The following is a 20080-nucleotide window of genomic DNA, read 5'->3' as shown; positions in this document are numbered from 1 at the left end:
CTGATAAGCCTGTGCCATAAGTCTGTGTCATTAGCCTGTGTCATTAGTCTATGTCATTAGTCTGTGTCATTAGCCTTGTCATTAGCCTGTGTCATTAGCCTGTGACATTAGCCTGTGTCATTAGTCTGTGTCATTAGTCTGTGTCATTAGCCTGTGTCGTTAGTCTGTGCCATTAGTCTGTGCCATTAGCCTGTGTCATTAGTCTGTGTCATTAGCCTGTGTCATTAGTCTGTGTCATTAGTCTGTGTCATTAGTCTGTGCCATTAGCCTGTGTCATTAGCCTGTGTCATTAGTCTGTGTCATTAGCCTGTGCCATTAGTCTGTGTCATTAGTCTGTGTCATTAGTCTGTGCCATAAGTCTGTGTCATTAGTCTGTGTCATTAGCCTGTGTCATTAGTCTGTGCCATTAGCCTGTGTCATTAGCCTGTGTCATTAGTCTGTGTCATTAGCCTGTGTCATTAGCCTGTGTCATTAGCCTGTGTCATTAGCCTATGTCATTAGTCTGTGTCATTAGTCTGTGTCATTAGTCTGTGTCATTAGTCTGTGTCATTAGTCTGTGTCATTAGCCTGTGTCATTAGTCTGTGTCATTAGTCTGTGCCATTAGCCTGTGCCATTAGTCTGTGTCATTAGCCTGTGTCATTAGCCTGTGTCATTAGCCTGTGTCATTAGCCTGTGTCATTAGCCTGTGTCATTAGCCTGTGTCATTAGTATGTGTCATTAGTCTGTGTCATTAGTCTGTGTCATTAGCCTGTGTCATTAGCCTATGTCATTAGTCTGTGTCATTAGTCTGTGTCATTAGTCTGTGTCATTAGCCTGTGTCATTAGTCTGTGTCATTAGTCTGTGTCATTAGTCTGTGTCATTAGCCTGTGCCATTAATCTGTGTCATTAGCCTATGTCATTAGCCTGTGTCATTAGCCTGTGTCATTAGCCTGTGTCATTAGTCTGTGTCATTAGTCTGTGTCATTAGTCTGTGTCATTAGCCTGTGCCATTAATCTGTGTCATTAGCCTATGTCATTAGTCTGTGTCATTAGTCTGTGTCATTAGTCTGTGTCATTAGCCTGTGCCATTAATCTGTGTCATTAGCCTATGTCATTAGTCTGTGTCATTAGCCTGTGTCATTAGCCTGTGTCATTAGCCTGTGTCATTAGTCTGTGTCATTAGTCTGTGTCATTAGCCTGTGCCATTAGTCTGTGCCATTAGTCTGTGTCATTAGCCTGTGTCATTAGCCTGTGCCATTAGTCTGTGTCATTAGTCTGTGTCATTAGTCTGTGTCATTAGCCTGTGTCATTAGCCTGTGCCATTAGCCTGTGTCATTAGTCTGTGTCATTAGTCTGTGTCATTAGTCTGTGTCATTAGCCTGTGTCATTAGTCTGTGTCATTAGCCTGTGTCATTAGTCTGTGCCATTAGCCTGTGTCATTAGTCTGTGTCATTAGCCTGTGTCATTAGTCTGTGTCATTAGTCTGTGTCATTAGCCTGTGTCATTAGTCTGTGTCATTAGTCTGTGTCATTAGCCTGTGTCATTAGCCTGTGTCATTAGTCTGTGTCATTAGTCTGTGTCATTAGCCTGTGCCATTAGTCTGTGCCATTAGTCTGTGTCATTAGCCTGTGTCATTAGCCTGTGCCATTAGTCTGTGTCATTTGTCTGTGTCATTAGTCTGTGTCATTAGCCTGTGTCATTAGCCTGTGCCATTAGCCTGTGTCATTAGTCTGTGTCATTAGTCTGTGTCATTAGTCTGTGTCATTAGCCTGTGTCATTAGTCTGTGTCATTAGCCTGTGTCATTAGTCTGTGCCATTAGCCTGTGTCATTAGTCTGTGTCATTAGTCTGTGTCATTAGCCTGTGTCATTAGTATGTGTCATTAGTCTGTGTCATTAGCCTGTGTCATTAGCCTGTGTCATTAGCCTGTGTCATTAGTCTGTGTCATTAGCCTGTGTCATTAGTCTGTGTCATTAGCCTGTGCCATTAGCCTGTGCCATTAGCCTGTGTCATTAGTCTGTGTCATTAGCCTGTGTCATTAGTCTGTGTCATTAGTCTGTGTCATTAGCCTGTGTCATTAGTCTGTGTCATTAGCCTGTGTCATTAGCCTGTGTCATTAGTCTGTGTCATTAGCCTGTGCCATTAGCCTGTGTCATTAGTCTGTGCCATTAGCCTGTGTCATTAGCCTGTGTCATTAGCCTGTGTCATTAGCCTGTGTCATTAGCCTGTGTCATTAGCCTGTGTCATTAGCCTGTGCCATTAGCCTGTGCCATTAGCCTGTGTCATTAGTCTGTGTCATGAGCCTGTGTCATTAGTCTGTGTCATTAGCCTGTGTCATTAGCCTGTGTCATTAGCCTGTGTCATTAGCCTGTGTCATTAGCCTGTGTCATTAGCCTGTGTCATTAGCCTGTGCCATTAGCCTGTGCCATTAACCTGTGCCATTAGCCTGTAACATTAGCCTGTGACATTAGCCTGTGACATTAGCCTGTGACATTAGCCTGTGCGGACCCCATCACATGCATTAAGACCTGGTTTCCCAGGGGGCGACTCACTGTAATTGTTCAAACCCGTACATATTATGTAATTCCTGTCATGTTTGTTAAATGTAAAGTTCTTGTTGTTGTTTTCAGCACCGACAACTCCTCAACCAGGTTAGAAAGTCTTTTTACATTACTTCATGGTTCATTTTTTTATTACGATTCTTTAAAAATTCTTTAATTACGTAAATATTGAGTCAGATATTTTTTTTCATGATATTCCTCTTTTACGTCTCGACCGCCGCTACACTTGCAGTCTGTAGGTAGGCAAGGATGTAGGACCTTTCTCTAGAGTCTTACTCTTGATTTATCTAATCTTCGGTCTGGAAAAAGGTGGTCTAACAAAGCTGCGTAAAGTGTCGTCCCAGATAAGTATGTGCAGCCAACACAGGCTGACCATGGGCGAAAGTTTCCGTTTTTACGGATATTTTCGTTTAAATGAAGTCTCTTCTAAACAAAATTCCAGTCTAGGCGGATCGTGTCGTCCCTGATTGGCCTGTGTGACCTGCTTAGGGTAATCTGGAACGTCACTTTACGCACATGCATTAAACCCCTTTTACGCAGAGCGCAGTTACTTCATATATATCGTAGGCATTTGTCTATTATTTAAAAGTTTTTAAACCAACATTCGATGAACTATTGATGAAAAAATCAATGCCTTCATTTGAATTATAAACGCATAATACCGTAATCTATGTAATCAAACGCGGTTTTGTATTTAATGTTCAAGCAAATGAACGATATACTACATCAATTAACGTGAGCTGAGCCCTGGAAAAAATGGGGTTTAAACATGTGCGTAAAATGTCGTCCCAAATTGGCTTGTGCAGTTTGCACTTTCCGCCCTGGCTGACATTTTGCTAAAAAGATACTATATTTAAATAAAAATTCAATGAAGCGGAAGGCGTTGTCTCGCTACCTTTTTAAGCCCGGTTTTCTTAGAGCGATGCGCTCTGTGTACCCCACAGATGTGTAAATCACTATTGTATACCCCACAGCGTGCGGACTTGCCGCCACTGACCTGGTGTTCGTCGTAGACGCGTCCACAAGCGTGACGGAGACAAACTTCCAGAAGCAGCTGTTGTTTATGAAGTCCATCGTCGAGTATGCCGATATTGACTCTGGTATGATCGTGTTTTTTTATCAATTCTGGTATGATCGTGTTTTGTTTATCGACTCTGGTGTGATTGTGCTTTGTTTATTGACTCTGGTATGATCGTATTGTTTTATCGACTCTGGTATAATCGTGTTTTAATTATTAACGATTTAAACACGCTTATATTAAAACACGCGCGTTTTCGTGATAAGAAAATACGCTGATAGTAAATGACACATACTTTGTAGAGTATTTATCTCATACTGTTCTGTCTTTTAAAACACGGTCATTCAAATGCTAGAATTCGGATCTTGGTATATTACAAAGCTGTATCCACTGTAATCATAGTTCTGTACAATCATTATTTTTCGTGGGACATTAAAATTCGTTTGTTTCGTAGAGTAACCGATTCACGCATTTAGTACAAACAAATCGGAAAATGACCGACGCTTATTTCTCCTTTTTCCAAACCAGAAATCCACGAATTATAATTTCCACGAAGGTCATTTAACAAAAAAAAACACGAAATGTCATATAAATAAATAAACAGTAATTAACATGACGCCTATGTTTGCTGTATCTTAGGGAGCGTTAGGGTAGGAGCGCTGATATACAGCACGGAGGTGGAGGTCCAGTTCTACTTGAACCAGTACACGACCAAGCAAGCCGTCCTGGAGGCTGTGAGCAAGATCCCCTACATCTACGGCAGCACCAACACCGCGGACGGACTGAAAGTCATGAGGGACCAGTTGTTCAGCTTTAGGTAAATAGCATTATTTCATATGATCTATAAATAAGCGTCTTCCCATTGGTCGGTTACACAAAACAAATATTTGACCTATAAATAAACGGATTCCAATTGGTCGGCGAAAGTCATGAGAGACCAATTGTTAAGCTTTAGGTTTTATATAATTATAACATAAGCTACTAACTGCTTCCCATTGGTCAGCGAAAAGCATTTTTATCCCATCATCAGACGTGCATTGTCGAAATAAACCACTGTGGAATAAAGTTTCCTCTATTTCGACAGTGCTGAAATATAGCTGTCACGCGCGGCGGAGAATGATCATATTACTCGGAATCAACTATAAAGTAATCATTTTTAGTAAAATCGAATCAGATTCAACAAAACAAACAATTTGATACCAAGATGTAATATATTTTTAGCAAATAATGCAACTCAAAAAGCAAAAAAAAAAATATTTACAAATATTAAGTGCGCGTACTCGTGACGTCATTATTAACACCTCATACGACACAATGCATGTTTTTTTCCCGGTTCTTTCACGCTAAAGCTGCAGTTGTTTAGTGTTTTTTTTTCATTATTTCTTAAAAATCGGGGACGTAGAGGTATGATAAACAGAAAAACAGGTTAGCTACTGATCTTTTTGTAATGTATTAGGCTCGGCACGATTAAAATAATAAAACAATGTTTGCTTAAAATAACTTTGGGATTTTCCGTGTAAGTCGATTTTACTATTCTATTTTTAAAGAAAATTGATGGGAAAAATCGAATACTAGGTCGGTGCGGAATAAAGCAAAGTTTATTTTGCTTGGCACGAAAATCTGAACCACTCGCCAAGGCTCGTGGTTCAGATTTTCTAAGCCTCGCAAAATAAACTTTGCTTTATTCGGCACCGACCTAGTATTCTCTATGTAGACCAAGTATTTAGCCTTAAACGTGTAAATAAACGGAATCCTAATGAACGGACTGAGAGTCTTGAGAGACCAATTGTTCAACTTTAGGTAAATAGCATTTTAATATAAGACCCTAGAAATTAACGGCGTTGGATTGGTCGGCGAAAGGCATGTGCGACCGTTTGTTCAGCATTAAGTACATAGCATTATTATATACGACCAATAACTAAACGTCTTCCCGTAGGTCGACAACTATTAGGTAAATAGCATTACAATATAAGACTCTTTAAATAAACGTCTTCCGACAGAATGCTGATACAATGGACAGGGTGGAAAGCTTGAACAGTCTGGTGACGTTTTCTCATTATTTGGTGACCTTTTATTAAGGTTTTGAACTATAGTATTTTCGTTTGCTATTGGATATTTGCAAACACATTAATTTTAAAAGACATCCACAAAACAGTCCAACAGTGACAGTAAGGGGAAAGCAAACAGGAGCAGGCTACTGAAGCAAACCATTTTGCTGTAGATATTTCCCTTATTTGTAAATCGGGCAAAGGTCGCCGTGTTGCAGTGGATATGGTGTCTTCTTAGTCACCGTGAAGTCACGGATGCGATCCCCACTATGGAAGCGCTCTTTAGACCTTCCCCACAGATAGCACGTACTGGTTCCACCCATGAAACAGACTAGAGAGCGTTTCTCATATCTTAAGTGTTTTCTATGCAATTAAGCTTTCATGAAAGGGTTCAAACCTTATTAAGCTGTCATACATAAATGTTTCATGAAACTTTTCCTTCTCAGAAACGGCGACAGAGATGACGCCACGAACGTCGCCATGGTGATAACGGACGGTGTCTCCAATATCAACTCTCGAAGAACCATTCCGGAAGCCCAACAGTCACGTGACGTCGGAATTCACATTTACGCCATCGGTATCGGCCTTACGGATACCAGGTGCGAATACACGTATTTTTATTTCCATAGGATCCCAGTATAAAACTGTCAACTTTCAGGGCTTTTTTTCTTGCCATTCGAATTGATCAAATTGTTTGAGCTAGGTATAATTTTAAAGATGGATCTGTCCTCCTCCATTAATTGCAATCATTTGGTACCATCTCGCAACTTCTAAGAAAGCAAAATTTTTCCAAAGGGCAACACCCTCGCAAAACAGGGTTTGGGCAGCGATATTTCGTCAAAATTACAGTACTTAAATAAACGCACCACAAACGTTCATCTTTCAACGAAGTCCCCGATTAAATGCACCAAAATGTTGCAGACTCAGATAGTATCAAGAACAAAACATAAAAGGCTTGGGTCTATCGCTATATGGCTTTTAAAGCAGAGGAGAAAATGAACTTTTTAGAAATATGCAGCACTTACAAAAATTAAATAATGTAATGTAACTTTTACCAGGGAACTGGAGGCCATGGCGTCGGAGCCGTCGGCGTCCAACACGTTCGCCGTCAGCGACTTCACGGAACTGCAGGGCCTGGAGAAGCGCATCTTCCAGTCCATTTGTAAAGGTGTTTGCTAGTTAGATAACGATAACGCCATCGAAAATGTAATAGTTCGATAAAAACTTAACACAACATAACAGATGATAAAGCCATCAAACATGTCATTGTTTAATGAAAACTTAACAGAACAGAACAGAATATTTTATTTCGACTTAAGCATATACAGCTCATCGTCATTAACATATACATACATTAACAGCATGCGTTTAAAGTAGTGACACAACATACATCGTTTCGAAGAATGAAAAATGTACAAAAACAAAACAACAAATTAACATTTTTTCGTGAGTGAGAATATCACATGGATGAGGTAAATGGTAAATACATGGTTATAACAAAGTGTCAAACCTTGTTTAACAATAGCAAACATCGATAAAAACTTATTGAAAACATATCTATGAATATTCAAATGGCATTGCAACTATTCGATTGACAATAATACGATCAAATACCGTAAAATTATTAATATGTATATTATTGGTCATTTCCAATCGGGTCATTTTCAAATGTGTTTGCTTTAACTTGAAAAAATCCACATGTATGACCTTTCTCCAGTTTCTCCAGGAATTTTAATTGTTTACAGCATACGGCGTCCGGGGTTTTCTTCCCCACTATCGTGACTCTAGCTCAAACTCTTTATTTTTTATATTCGTATAAAATTATCTGAGGCAAAATATTGCGATGAAAGTTCTCAAAAAGATAATTGAGCCATGCTCTGTGAAAATGGTGTTTAAAGCATGTGCGTAAAGTGTCGTCCCAGACAATTTCCGCCTTAACGTGATTTTTGCTTAGGAGTGACTCTCTTGAAATGAAAAATAAAATAAAATCGGAAAGTGGCGTCCCTAATTAGCGTGTGCGGACTTCGCATGCTAATCTGGGACGACACTCTACGAACATGCATTAAACTCTATTTTCAGAGATACGGCACGAATGATTTTGTTAATTCAAGCGTACTTTAGATTTTGCATTTATTGTTATTAAAGCGATAATCATAATTTGCACTAAATGTAATCTCAGTAAAATCACGTATATTCGTCATATTCGTCATAATGAATGTTCGTGTTGTTGTGCAATTTTTTGAATTTCTGCTTTTGGGAAAATATTAGGACTTTGTGTCGGTAATTTTTCGATGGGTGTGTGTTAAATCCGTTGATCGGCATACCCGCGCAATTAACGAACATTAACGAACATTAACGAACATAAACGAGCATAATGTCCAATAAATAATAATGGTTTTACAGAATACAAATAAAAAGAACTGTATGAATGGCACAAAGTGTTTGAGTATAAAAAATTCTATCCATTTTTTTAATAATATATTTACGTTTTGTCAAGTTCTATCAACAATTTGCAGAGCATCTTTGAGAATAAAACATAATGTAAAATTTTGCAATTATATTTTTGATTTATTAAATATATGTGCCGCGCTGTGTGAAAAATTTTCTTTAATGCGTGTGCGTAAAATGTCGTCCCAGATTAGCATGTGCAGTTTCTGGCTAAACTGGATTTTTGCTAAGTTGAGACTTTCTTGAACCGAAAAATATCATAAAAGCGGAAAGTGTCGTCCCTGTAAGGCTCATATGGGATGACGCACATGCATTAAACCCCCTTTTCACAAAGCAAGGCTCAATTATATAAAATATACATGTGCCATTCAAGACCTTGAAATGTGTCAGAATATATTATGTCAATATTAATAAGTTTAAAGTGATAAAATTGTGTAAATATGTGTTTGTTGTTATTTTCAGAAACACCCGCCCCTGCTACCACTACCATTATGACCACTACACCAGGTTGTATGATGTTGTTGTTGTTTGTGCACTGATATGAACAATACCAAATCTTATTTTTTTGAATTATGAACTATTTGATGCACATATGGAAACGGTACACACAATTTGGAAAAATTCTTGCATATAAGTAAATCGCTGTGTATTATACGATGCGAAAACTGCTTGCATTCAAGTAAATGAATGTGATTTATTCGATGTGAAAAAGTACTTTGATACCAGTAAATGATTGTGTCTTATACCATGCGAAAAACAACTTGCAAATGATGGTGCATTAAACGATGCGAAGAAACAACAACTTGAATAGTAGGAAATAATTGTGTCTTATAATATAAGAAAAACTATTGCTTACCAGAAAATGATTGTGTCTTATACGACGCGAAAAACTTCTTGCATACAACTTCAAGCATATGTTGGTGTCGTTTTTTTAATGTTTTTGTTTCAGAGCAAACATTTCATCAAATTATTAAATTGCAATCACTTATTGCAATGATTTCTTACAAAAAATTATCAGAGAAACAATTTAATGTTTAATGTTTATACATTTCTTATAATATTCTTTTACACATTTAACTAGCTCCAGTAGTAGAAAGTAAGTATATTAGACTATTTCGGGTGGACTGATTGTGTTTGGTGATAGGCTAGATACCATCTCCACGCAGAGTTGTCGTTCCATGCTCTCACATAAAATGTCTGCCATCACAAGAAAATCCTACCAGATTTGGTAGAATTTAATTTTTGTGTTTGAGTATTATATTATGAAAAGTATTATTATTATCTTTTATATTTTAAAAATTAGTTTTGGTTAAAAATAAAAAATAAATTACATGAATTTAAAGGAAGGAAACATAACAACGGGACAAGTATACCACGTGACTCAGCTATCGTAACGTGGTTGGTTATGAAAGGCAGTGATTTGATCCAGCTATGCTGGTTTCAGTCAAATCTCTGCGCGGAGATTGATATGCTAGATCGTGTTTGTTATTGCTTGTATTTTATATTTTATCCTTAATACGCTTTTTAACATAAATGTTTCTTTTAAGTTGATGATCTGTCAGTTAAGACCGCATCATTTTTTTCTTTCGTTCTGTGTATTAACATTAGGTGCTAAGTAATACATATGAGTCGCGTTCTGAGAAAACTGGGCATAATGCTTGTGCGGAAAGTGTCGTCCCAGATTAGCCTGTGCAGTCCGCACAGGCTAATTAGGGACGACACTTTCCGCTTTTATTACATTTTTCGTTTAAATGATGTCTCTTCTTAGCAAAAATCCAATTTAGGCGGAAAGTGTCGTCCCTGATTAGCCTGTGCGGACTGCACAGGCTAATCTGGGACGACACTTCACGTGCATGGATTATGCCCAGTTTTCTCAGAACGCGACTCATATTTTAATTGTATAGGGTGTCAGTTGTAGTTTATTCTTATTATGCATTACTAAAATTTTAGTTTTCGTTGTTTTATGTATTTTTAATTGTGTATTTCTATTTGAGCTTCGCTTTGGGGAAACGGGTCTTAATGCATGTGCGTAAAGTGTTATACACACAGGCTAATCAGGGACGACTCTTTTCGCCTCAACTGGATTATTGATAAGATTATACTTTCTTTAATAAGACACTCCTTAAAACGGACACTGTCGTCCCTGATAAGCCTGTGCGGACCACAAAGGCTAATCTGGGACGACACTTTATGCCCATACATTAAACCCCGTTTTCCCAGAGCGAGGCTCAATTTTATATGTGTATTTTCAGTGTGTTGCTCCTTACAATATAGTACTAACATTTTTCCCCATGTTCTGCTCTATAATTTCAGTAGCAGACTGTTTGTATTCCTTGTAAACCATTTCCTGCTAACATCATCGGTTGTTGGGAAACTTTTGTGTGCCGGCCATTGTGATTTCTGCTTTCTTTGATACATCACTTGCGTGTAGAATTTTCGTTTAAATCTAACGCGCTTTTTGTATTTCAAAACAATTCGGAACGCGACACATAACACAGATTATTGGCGGCCATTTTTCGCCCATTTTGTGCAGTTTTGTAGACGTCTTCGGAAGTGAACACACCGAAGAATTAATATATACTTTAAAATGTTCGCATCAACGGCTTCATTTTACTCTATTCACTGGTGCAAATGACGCAGCAATGTTTTAGGAATTACGTCCAACAATGAAATTCCTACAAATGACGTCACGAGATGTCAAGGACATTTGAAGATAATATGACCGGAACGCCAAAACACTTGATGACTTGTTGTGTGGGAAGGCTGATGTCTACGCTTTGCTATTTAATAAATCATTTGTGCGTTCGAATTTTGTACGTATGTTGCAATACTGCAATTTGAATGCGACCGTGTTTCGGCTAAAAATGGTTTTATTGTCGTCCAAAGCATTTGTGAAACGCAGTGTCGACGTCAGATTATTGGAGGAGCAGAAGCGACGGTACATACTACGACATTTTAGAGACGTTAACATATACTAACACTTGCATCTTGTATTGCTGCTATATGTGTACCGAAGTCATCTGCTTTGAGGGTGCGTGCGTTGTTAATACGTTCAGTTGATGACAATATGTGGGCTTTACCAGACACGATTTTGTTATAACATATTTGTAGAAGTATAATGCTTGAGATAATAATATAATAACGTATGTATTAAATTTAAAATTTATTGGTAACGTATATTTAGTACGTACAATGTAACACTATATTTGTGAGTAACATGATATATAATTAATAATTTATATTTAAAATATAGCTTTGCGTATTTGTCCTGCGCGATGATTGTTAATTTACCAATTAAAATAAAAACACATGACAATTTCTCTGTTAACCTGGTTCTGTTAACAAATTTAAATATTTTTTAAAACTCGCAATTAATAATGCAATCATGAAAAAAATCTACGTTTTGGGAAAAACGAGCTTAATGCATTTGCGTAGTATCGTCCCAGATTTGCCTGTGCCCATTAAAGAGGAGAGTGTCGTCCCTGATTAACCTTTGCGAATTGCACAGGCTCATCTGGGACGACACTTTACGCTATTGCATAAAGCGCCGTTTCCTCACAGCGAGACGAACTATTTTACGGATTTGGCGCAAATTTGTTCTTAACGTTTTGTCTCTAAAGAGCCGTGCGGACTCGCAAAGACGGATCTGGTTTTCATTCTCGACGCCAGCACGAGCGTCACGGACGCCAATTTCCAGAAGATGCGAGATTTCCTTAAGGAATTCCTCTCCAACGCCGACATCGACTCTGGTTCCATTAGAGTCGGCATTAACCTCTACAGCACCGACGTTGACGTCCAGTTCCATTTAAACCGGTAAGTTGCAGATTTGGTTGTTAGGCCATCGGACCCCGATTTCTTAAATACTGTAGACTCATCATAAATCGTTGGGTATTAATTAATCCATTTATGCCTAGTGGACTTTCCCATTCTTCTTAATTGGATTTCCAAAATTAGAGATGTCTGGTATATTTATTTCTATTTTTAGAATATTTCTTACAGAAATTCCTTTAAGCAAACAGCGCAGACACAGATGAGACGCCGCATGATGCGGCGTCTCATCTGGGTCTACGCTGTTTGCAATGTCCTTTTTACAGGACGCTAGGCATAAATGGGTTAACGTTGATTTTGTAGGCTTCTGATCCACGAATTGTACACAAACACATCGTCAAATGACCGACGCAAATCCCAACTTTTTTCTATAATAACAAACACGAATTTTCGTGTCAACGTAAAACAGTCATAAAAAAAAACACGAAATTTCATACGGACAGATTGAAGCTATTTTACAGAATTCCACATTCTGTTGAAATAATAAATGGCTTAAAGTGTTGTTATAAAAGCCTGAAATGTATTTTAATTGCAACTTTTAAACACTTAATTGCAATTTTAAAATGATCATCGTATTTAAGGAGACTAACGCATATTTATAAAATCTGGGCTGGGTATTTTGGTCTATAAATCAATCAAAGTATAGTTTAATTCAATGTTATACTTTAGTTAATTGGTGTGCTTGTAACGAGATATTTAAAAAGGAAAAAATTTTTCATATTGTTTTTGCGCTGTCCGGTTAGCGCAGTTGTTGGTTCTCACCTCGGCGATCCGGGTTCAATCCCCGATCTCGGAGGCATGTGAGTTTGGTTGGTGGTCACCGTACCGGAAAGGTTGGGTTTCCTCCGGGTACTCCGACTTCCCACCACAGAAACAGTTCCGCACTAATATTGAAAATACTTCAGTTACAACAAAAAAGCTGGAAATTGCAGCTATTATTAAAAAATTCGTCCCACCTTTCGTGAGTCGAGTGGTCTAGTAGGGCTGGGACACACTCTGGATTTACACATAATGCAGTCTCAGGCGCGGAAGGACCTTATAAACTTCGAAATACACACATTCCCATGGTGATTTCTATCGCTTTCATCAGGTACACCACATCTCGTGACGTCATGGCGGCTGTTGACCGCATACCGTACATCTACGGATCGACCAACACGGCCGACGCGCTGAAGTCGATGTCCGAGGTTATGTTCACGCCCGCAAATGGTGACAGGCCGGACGCCCCGAACGTGTGCATCCTGTTGACGGACGGCGTGTCGAATATTAACAGCCGTCGAACGATACCGGAAGCGGAAGCAGCCCGAGCCAAGGTCAGCTGAAGTAGTCTTTCTCCAACTCACTTTATTTTAAAACTGTAAAACAAATACGTATATATTATGAAAAAAAGCATAATGATGTACTGCAAACAGAGATGAACAAGATGCATAATAAAACACATCTAAAGTTATCTATATAATAGAAGTCAATAACATAGAAAACATTTAGGTTAGTGCAGTGGAAAAATGTCTTTACTTTTAGTATAAATATAACCAACATTATACACAGAATTTTGAAGCTTTACCATATTTTGCTACATAAATGTGTATATTCTACAAAATCATCTTCATGCAGAGTTACCTGTTTACAATATATTCTTAAGGGTAAAAATACCAATTATCTTGATAAACATGAGTTACAATCAGCATTGTATCTTTGTTGGAAATTACATAACATAACAGTACAAGGAACAGATGCTCAATGTCAATAAACATTTCAAGTTTGCAAACTTAGCTGAGGGTAAACAGTATAAGTAGCTTAAGGGTAAACGCGGTGTTAACATACAAAATTTGTGTTGTGAATGGAGTTTTAAATCGTAATATACCGAGCTAATATGGCTGGAGTCAATGACGTGATGGCTACTTTTACGAATTTTCACTTTCTTCTATCTTCGGTATAAAATCCGTAATCACGTTACGCACAAAAACGATGTGAAGAGTTAAATATTTGATGCCATTGGTAAAAGCCAATAAATGTCTCAGTTTGTCACAGAGGATTCCTTTGATAATATAGTTTAAACATAATTGAGCCACGCTTTGGGAAAACGGGGTTTAATGCATGTGCGTTAAAGGTCGTCCCAGATAAGCTTGTGCAGTCCGCCAAGTCTAATCAGGGACGACCCTTTACGGATTTTACTATTTTTCGTTTAAAAGAAGTCTCCTCTTAGGCGGAAAGTGTCGTCCCTGATTAGCATGTGCGGCACTTAAAACACATGCTGTAAGCCCATTATTCTCAGAATAAAACTGGGCTTAATGTATGTGCGTAAGGTGGCAGTCCACACAGGCTAATCAGGGACGACACTTTCCGCTTTTATGGTATTTTCAGTTTCAAGAATCCCTCCTTACCGAAATCACGTTTAGGCGGAAAGTGTCGTCATGGAATACTCTTTACGCACATGCATTTAGCCCAGTTTTCTCAAACAAGGCTCCATTATATTCGTGGATTGTTCTTCGAACGTTATAAACAACATATGTGTTTAACTATCATGTAGTCAAATGGTAGAAAGTCCCAATAGTAATATTAATCGAGCGAGCAATTTATAAAGTAATGTGAATTTATCCGAAAACAAAATACATCGAATTTACATTCATAGTTTATCTGCCAATTAAATCGTTCGTTCCTAGTCTTAGTTTTTTTTTTTAATATATGGGTTTACTCCCACCAACCCACCGCCACCACTACTTAAACCAACAATCGTAGTGTTATAATTACTATATTACTATAATAACTACAACATGTGTTATTGGCCGAAAGAGGACAATAAATCTGAAATTAATGTTATATCATAAATATTAACGGGGCATTAATTTTGTTGGTTCCTTAGGTTGACCTATCCACGAATTTGACCCAAACACATCGGAAACTTACCGATGCAAATTACTCTTTGTTTCCAAAATCAGACAACCTCGGATGTATGTTCCCGCGAAAAAGGCGCTTATTATGTCCCCCCCCCCCCCACTATAGTGGGGGACATATTGTTTTTGCACTGACTGTTTGTTTGTTGGTTTGCGTCAACCTTTAACATTGGCCATCTCTATAGTGGGGGACATATTGTTTCTGCCCTGTCTGTTGGTTTGTTTGTTTGTTTTAACGTTTTTTAACATTTGCCATAACTTGTGCAGTATTGAAAATAACAACTTCATATTTGGCATGCATGTGTATCTCATGGAGCTGCACATTTTGAGTGGTGAAAGGTCAAGGTCATCCTTCAAGGTCAAAGGTCAAATATATGGGGGCGACATAGTGTTTCACAAACGCATCTTTTTTAAACATGACATTGAATGCTGACGAATAAAACAGATGTAACAGTACGGTATTTCTTACGTTGTTTTGAACATTAAGTTGACGGCCTATTTTTTTTCATTGGGATCCACAATCAGACCCAAGAAATCGTATTCGCTACTAGCTTTGTGTGTTTTGGCTTTCGTATTATAGAAAGTATCAAGAAAGTGATAAGCGCTTATTTGGTATAAATATTCGTTTTTCATCTCGACTTTACGCGCCGCGAAATTTCTTTGTTTCGTCACAAAATTACAGCTCCAACATTCTTTCTGATATTGCTAGAAATTAAGCGGCATTTTAACAATTAATACAAGTAATAAATAGCATAAAATGTGTAAATAAAGTCTCTTCTTAGCAAAATCCAATTTTGGCGGCAAGCGTCGTCTCAGATTAGCCTGTGCGGAACAAATGGATACTTTACGGACATGCATTAAACGCTGTTTTCACAGAGCGAGGCTCATTTGCATTCTCACTAATATTCAGGGCATCCACCTGTACGTGATCGGTATCGCCCTCCAAGACACTCGGGAGGTGGATGCCATAGCCACGCCGCCGGCAGCCGACAACAGCTTCCACGTGGAGACCTTCGACCAACTGAAGGGTCTACATAAGACGATATTCAGCGCCTCATGCCCAGGTAGTGTGTCTATTTCTGAATTATTTACCAGTCGTTTGATTACTATAGATAAGATCGTTTATATATGAGTCTCGCGCTGGGAAAACGGGGTTTAATACATCGTTACATGTGATTTAAGTGTTGTCATATGTTAGCCTGTGCGGACGGTACAGGACGACACTTTCTGCATAGACTGGATTTTCGTTCACAAGGGACTTCCTTTAAACGAAAACTCAATAAAAGCGGAGAGAGTCGTCCTTAATTAGCCTTTGCAAACTGCACGTGCTAATCTGGGACGGTACATAACGCACGTACATTAAGCCCTCTTTACCCAGAACGAGACTTACTTATACTCATAGCTCGAATATTAAGGCAAACATTTGGTATCGAATGTTGTTCAGAAAACAAAACCGTTTTCGATTGGGTTCATTGATCACAAGCGTATATCAATATGGCATGCACTATTTTTATACATGTATTAATTCAAAAGCAGGAATAAATAACCCCAGCCCAGCTAAGCAGCAAAGTTGAGGAATGTTTTGTTTCAATTGATATAATATATCAGTATTCATGGGGAATTATACTGTACGTAACTGATGAACGAAAACTGATAAACGTTTACTGATAAAGGTTTACTGATGAACGTATAACTGATAAACGTAACATCGTTTGACAATCTATTGTAATGCGTGTATTTTTATGACAGAAAAGAAAGGTATGCTTTATTCGTATCCCAATTTCTCTAGACCTGAGTGTGAATGTGTCTCCCCTTCTGCAAGATATAACTCGATTTCTATTGGAGCCACGCTCTGGGAAAACCGGGCTTAATGCATGTGCGTTAAGTGTCGTCCCAGATTAGCTTGCGCGTACTACATAGGCTGATCAGGGACGACATTTTCGGCGTTTAAGGTATTTTTCGTTTAAATAGGGTATCTTCTTAGTGAAAAAACACTAAGGGCGAATGGTGTCGTACCTGATAAGCCAGTGCGAAGTGCAGTAGCTAATCAGGGACGACATATGCATTAAGGCCCATTTTCCTGGAGCGAGACTCATCTATGATTTGGTATTTACTGTGTGATTTCAATTATTTTGCTCGACTGCCTTGTCCAAATATGCATATCTTATTTATGTGTTATTTTTTTGTGTATTTATATTTTTTACATATATTTTTTTTAAATATTATTTGTTGATTTATGTATGCATAATCTATGAAATTTATGAAATATATACAGTCCACTCTCGTTATCTCGACATCGGATATCTCGATATTCTCGATATGTCGAAGTAAGCTCAATGTCCCAACTTTTTTCCTTCTTTATCTATATAAATAAACATCGCATATCTCGATTTTCGTTATGTCGAATAATTCGATATCTCGATATAAAATTTTGTCCCGAGTCCCGATTTTACATGTATTTACTGTGGTTTATCTCGAAGTGCGAATAACTGTTCCAGTGTTGACAAATGGTGAGAATTTTTTTCTTTGATCCGTTAATTGCATCAATGATCACACGTGTGTAATGTCGTCAGCCATTAACAATTGAGTAAGACCCAAACTACAAAATGTACATGTACAGTTCAGTATTCCGGAACGTGATTTAGATGGAAAACCCGCGTCTTGATTGGACGTCAATTGCATCATAACTTTAAATAGCAACTTTATCGGATGTTTACTCGACAGTTTAGAAAAAATATAACCGCATGTGGTCATGCAATTCTGTAATACTTAAAACGTCATTTTAAGCATTTAAATAGCAAAATTAATCGTGCCTCGTAAAAACGCGTATACTAGTATATCAGGTAGGGAGTATTGTGACACACGGGTGACGGCTTTAGTTAGACCACTTAGCAGGTATTTAGATCTTAAAAACAATTTAAATTTTCGTCTCATTTTTTCTTTGAAAACGCATAATCGGATATCTCGAACTCTCGTTATCTCGATATTTTTTCTTGTTCCCGCCGACTTCGAAATAACGAGAGTGGACTGTATATATATATTTATTTATATATTTGTTCATGTTTATAACGGTCCTTGGGATTTAGGAGCATTCAAATGAACAGCATAAATAGAAATTGATTATCAACTGGTTGTAATGAAAATAGAGAATAATAGATTGATGTTCATTATAGATCGGGTTTATCATGCGAGGCTTAGAAAACAAAAAGCACGAGCCTTTCGTTTTCGTGCCGAGCATGATAAACCTGATCTATAATCAACACTTATCTATTATTCTATTTATCCCACTTTTTATTTTGTAAACCTTTTTGTTGAAACAAAATTAGTTTGACTGGATAATTACGCTGGATTTATGACGTCATTTCGTCGAAATATTGACATCATTTCCTGCCGTTGATTATAGATGATATTTAATTAACGGGGCTTTAATCAACCGAATGCGCTGTGGGATGAAATTGACTAGTCTGCTTTTAGTTCACCCTTTGCCTTTCCTTTAGTACTTATATACATATTTTAATAATCATTTATATGAGCATATGGACTTCCAGTATCTGCTTTTGTATTTAGGTTTAAGTTGTAAACAAAAGCGTGGGGTTAATAGTTATGTTTTCTTTGTAGCCCATTGCATTTAAATGAGAATTTTGCTATTAAGCATAAGTTAGTTTTAAAATTCAAAACGTGTTTTGTAACTTTAAGTATTAATTTAGATGTATACAATCACATACGTCGATTTAAAAAATAATTATGATTTTTATGCCCCCGAAGGTTAGCATATAGTGATCACACTGTCCGTCTGTCTGTCTGTCCGTCACACTTTTGCGTTTAGGTTTTTAAAAAATGCTCATGACTTCTGTTTCCCTTCAGTTGTAACCTTCATATTTGGTATGAATGTGTATATGGACAATGCCTTTCCATACGCACAAAATGTTTACCCCTTTGACCATGACCTTGAACTTAGGGTCCGCGTTTAGATATCGAAATCTGCGTTTAGGTTTCGAAATCTGCGTTTTTCGAGGGCATATGTCTTCCGGTGGAGACAGCTCTTTTTGCATAATATTTTTAGCTTTCTCTCTGTTTTTGACATTTACGCTGTGTGTTAGTTATACTATAAAATGCTGTACGTTGATTTCATGAATTGACTCGTTTTTGTTGTTGAGGGTCAACTGTTATTTTGGATACAACATACATGTATTGGAATAACGTATCTGCGTGATTTAAAATGTACCATCGGAGGACAAATACTTAGACTCATCTAGGGTTATGAATACATTCTCGGACTGTCGACCAACGCGTTTGGGTTTCTAAATATTTAGAAACCCAAACGCATTGGTCGAAAGAACCCTAAACGCCCATCCGGCAACATTACATTTATCATGGGAACATGATATTAATGGTAGCGGCATGCAATTTGATAGTTCGCCTTTTTTCATTTGTTTTACCCTTTCTTCTTTTCAGTTAGGCTTATTTCATATGTTCTTCTTATTTTGCACGCTTACATTTGCTTTATTTCAGCCTCGGTTTGCAGATTCCAGAATGCCGACGTTATTTTTTTATTGGATGCGTCTGCTAATATTGCTAATGCCGACTTTGATTCCATGCTTGCTTTAACAAAATTCTTTATTCAGAAATCTGAGATAAATAATGGGAGGGTTAGGTTTGGCTTGGCAACATTTGACGATGAAATCAGACTGTATTTTAACTTGAACACTTATGATTCAAACGCGGGTGTGCTTAACGGTGTTGACAGCGTAAAAACCAAGAAGTCAATAAACAAATACAAAACTAATGTTCTAAAAATAGTCCGCAATATATTATTTAAACCCAATGTTGGTGACAGGAAAAATATTGATAATTTCGTCATAATAATTACAAATGGTTTCGAACATGAAGTCGAAAGACAGTTTTTAATTGAAGCAAAGCTTTTGGAGGCCCAGGGTGTTTTGATATTTACAATCGGAATAGGTTTAGCTGCCGATCACAAAATATTCAGTGCGTCAGGGCCGAAAAAAAGAATAGCAGTTCCCAATTACGGTGTCCTGACTTCAGTTCCTTCGCTCCTCTTTAATATGTCTTGTAAAGGTATGCACCTACCGTTTGTCAAGGATTGATGTAGTTAGAAACGAAGTGAGATCATTCGAGCCTCGTTTTTTGAAATCTTGGTTTAATGAATGTGCGATAAATGTCATCCCAGACTAGCTGTCGCAGACCGCACATGCTAATCAGGGACGACGCATTCCGCCTTAACTTGATTTTCGTTAAGAGCGACGTCATTTAAATGAAAATTCCATGAAAGCGAAAGTGTC

At 37.8% G+C, this 20080-nt stretch overlaps 1 protein-coding gene across 1 annotated transcript in view; it reads left to right on the top strand.

Annotated features, from left to right (window-relative positions):
• The window catches only part of LOC127847186 (uncharacterized), a 107232-nt gene that overhangs the window by 34675 nt on the left and 52477 nt on the right, over positions 1-20080 (top strand). The window contains exons 20-29 of the mRNA XM_052378909.1: positions 2611-2631; positions 3516-3641; positions 4199-4376; positions 6054-6206; positions 6666-6775; positions 8518-8562; positions 9137-9151; positions 11676-11868; positions 12974-13196; positions 15688-15841. Of these exons, the coding sequence (XP_052234869.1) occupies positions 2611-2631; positions 3516-3641; positions 4199-4376; positions 6054-6206; positions 6666-6775; positions 8518-8562; positions 9137-9151; positions 11676-11868; positions 12974-13196; positions 15688-15841 (1218 nt within the window). The remainder of the gene's footprint in view (positions 1-2610; positions 2632-3515; positions 3642-4198; positions 4377-6053; positions 6207-6665; positions 6776-8517; positions 8563-9136; positions 9152-11675; positions 11869-12973; positions 13197-15687; positions 15842-20080) is intronic.

The sequence above is a fragment of the Dreissena polymorpha genome, chromosome 10 (assembly GCF_020536995.1).
Source record: "Dreissena polymorpha isolate Duluth1 chromosome 10, UMN_Dpol_1.0, whole genome shotgun sequence".
Taxonomy (NCBI): domain Eukaryota; kingdom Metazoa; phylum Mollusca; class Bivalvia; order Myida; family Dreissenidae; genus Dreissena; species Dreissena polymorpha.
The sequence above is the reverse complement of the archived record's forward strand: the minus strand, read 5'-3'. Positions and strand labels throughout refer to the sequence as shown.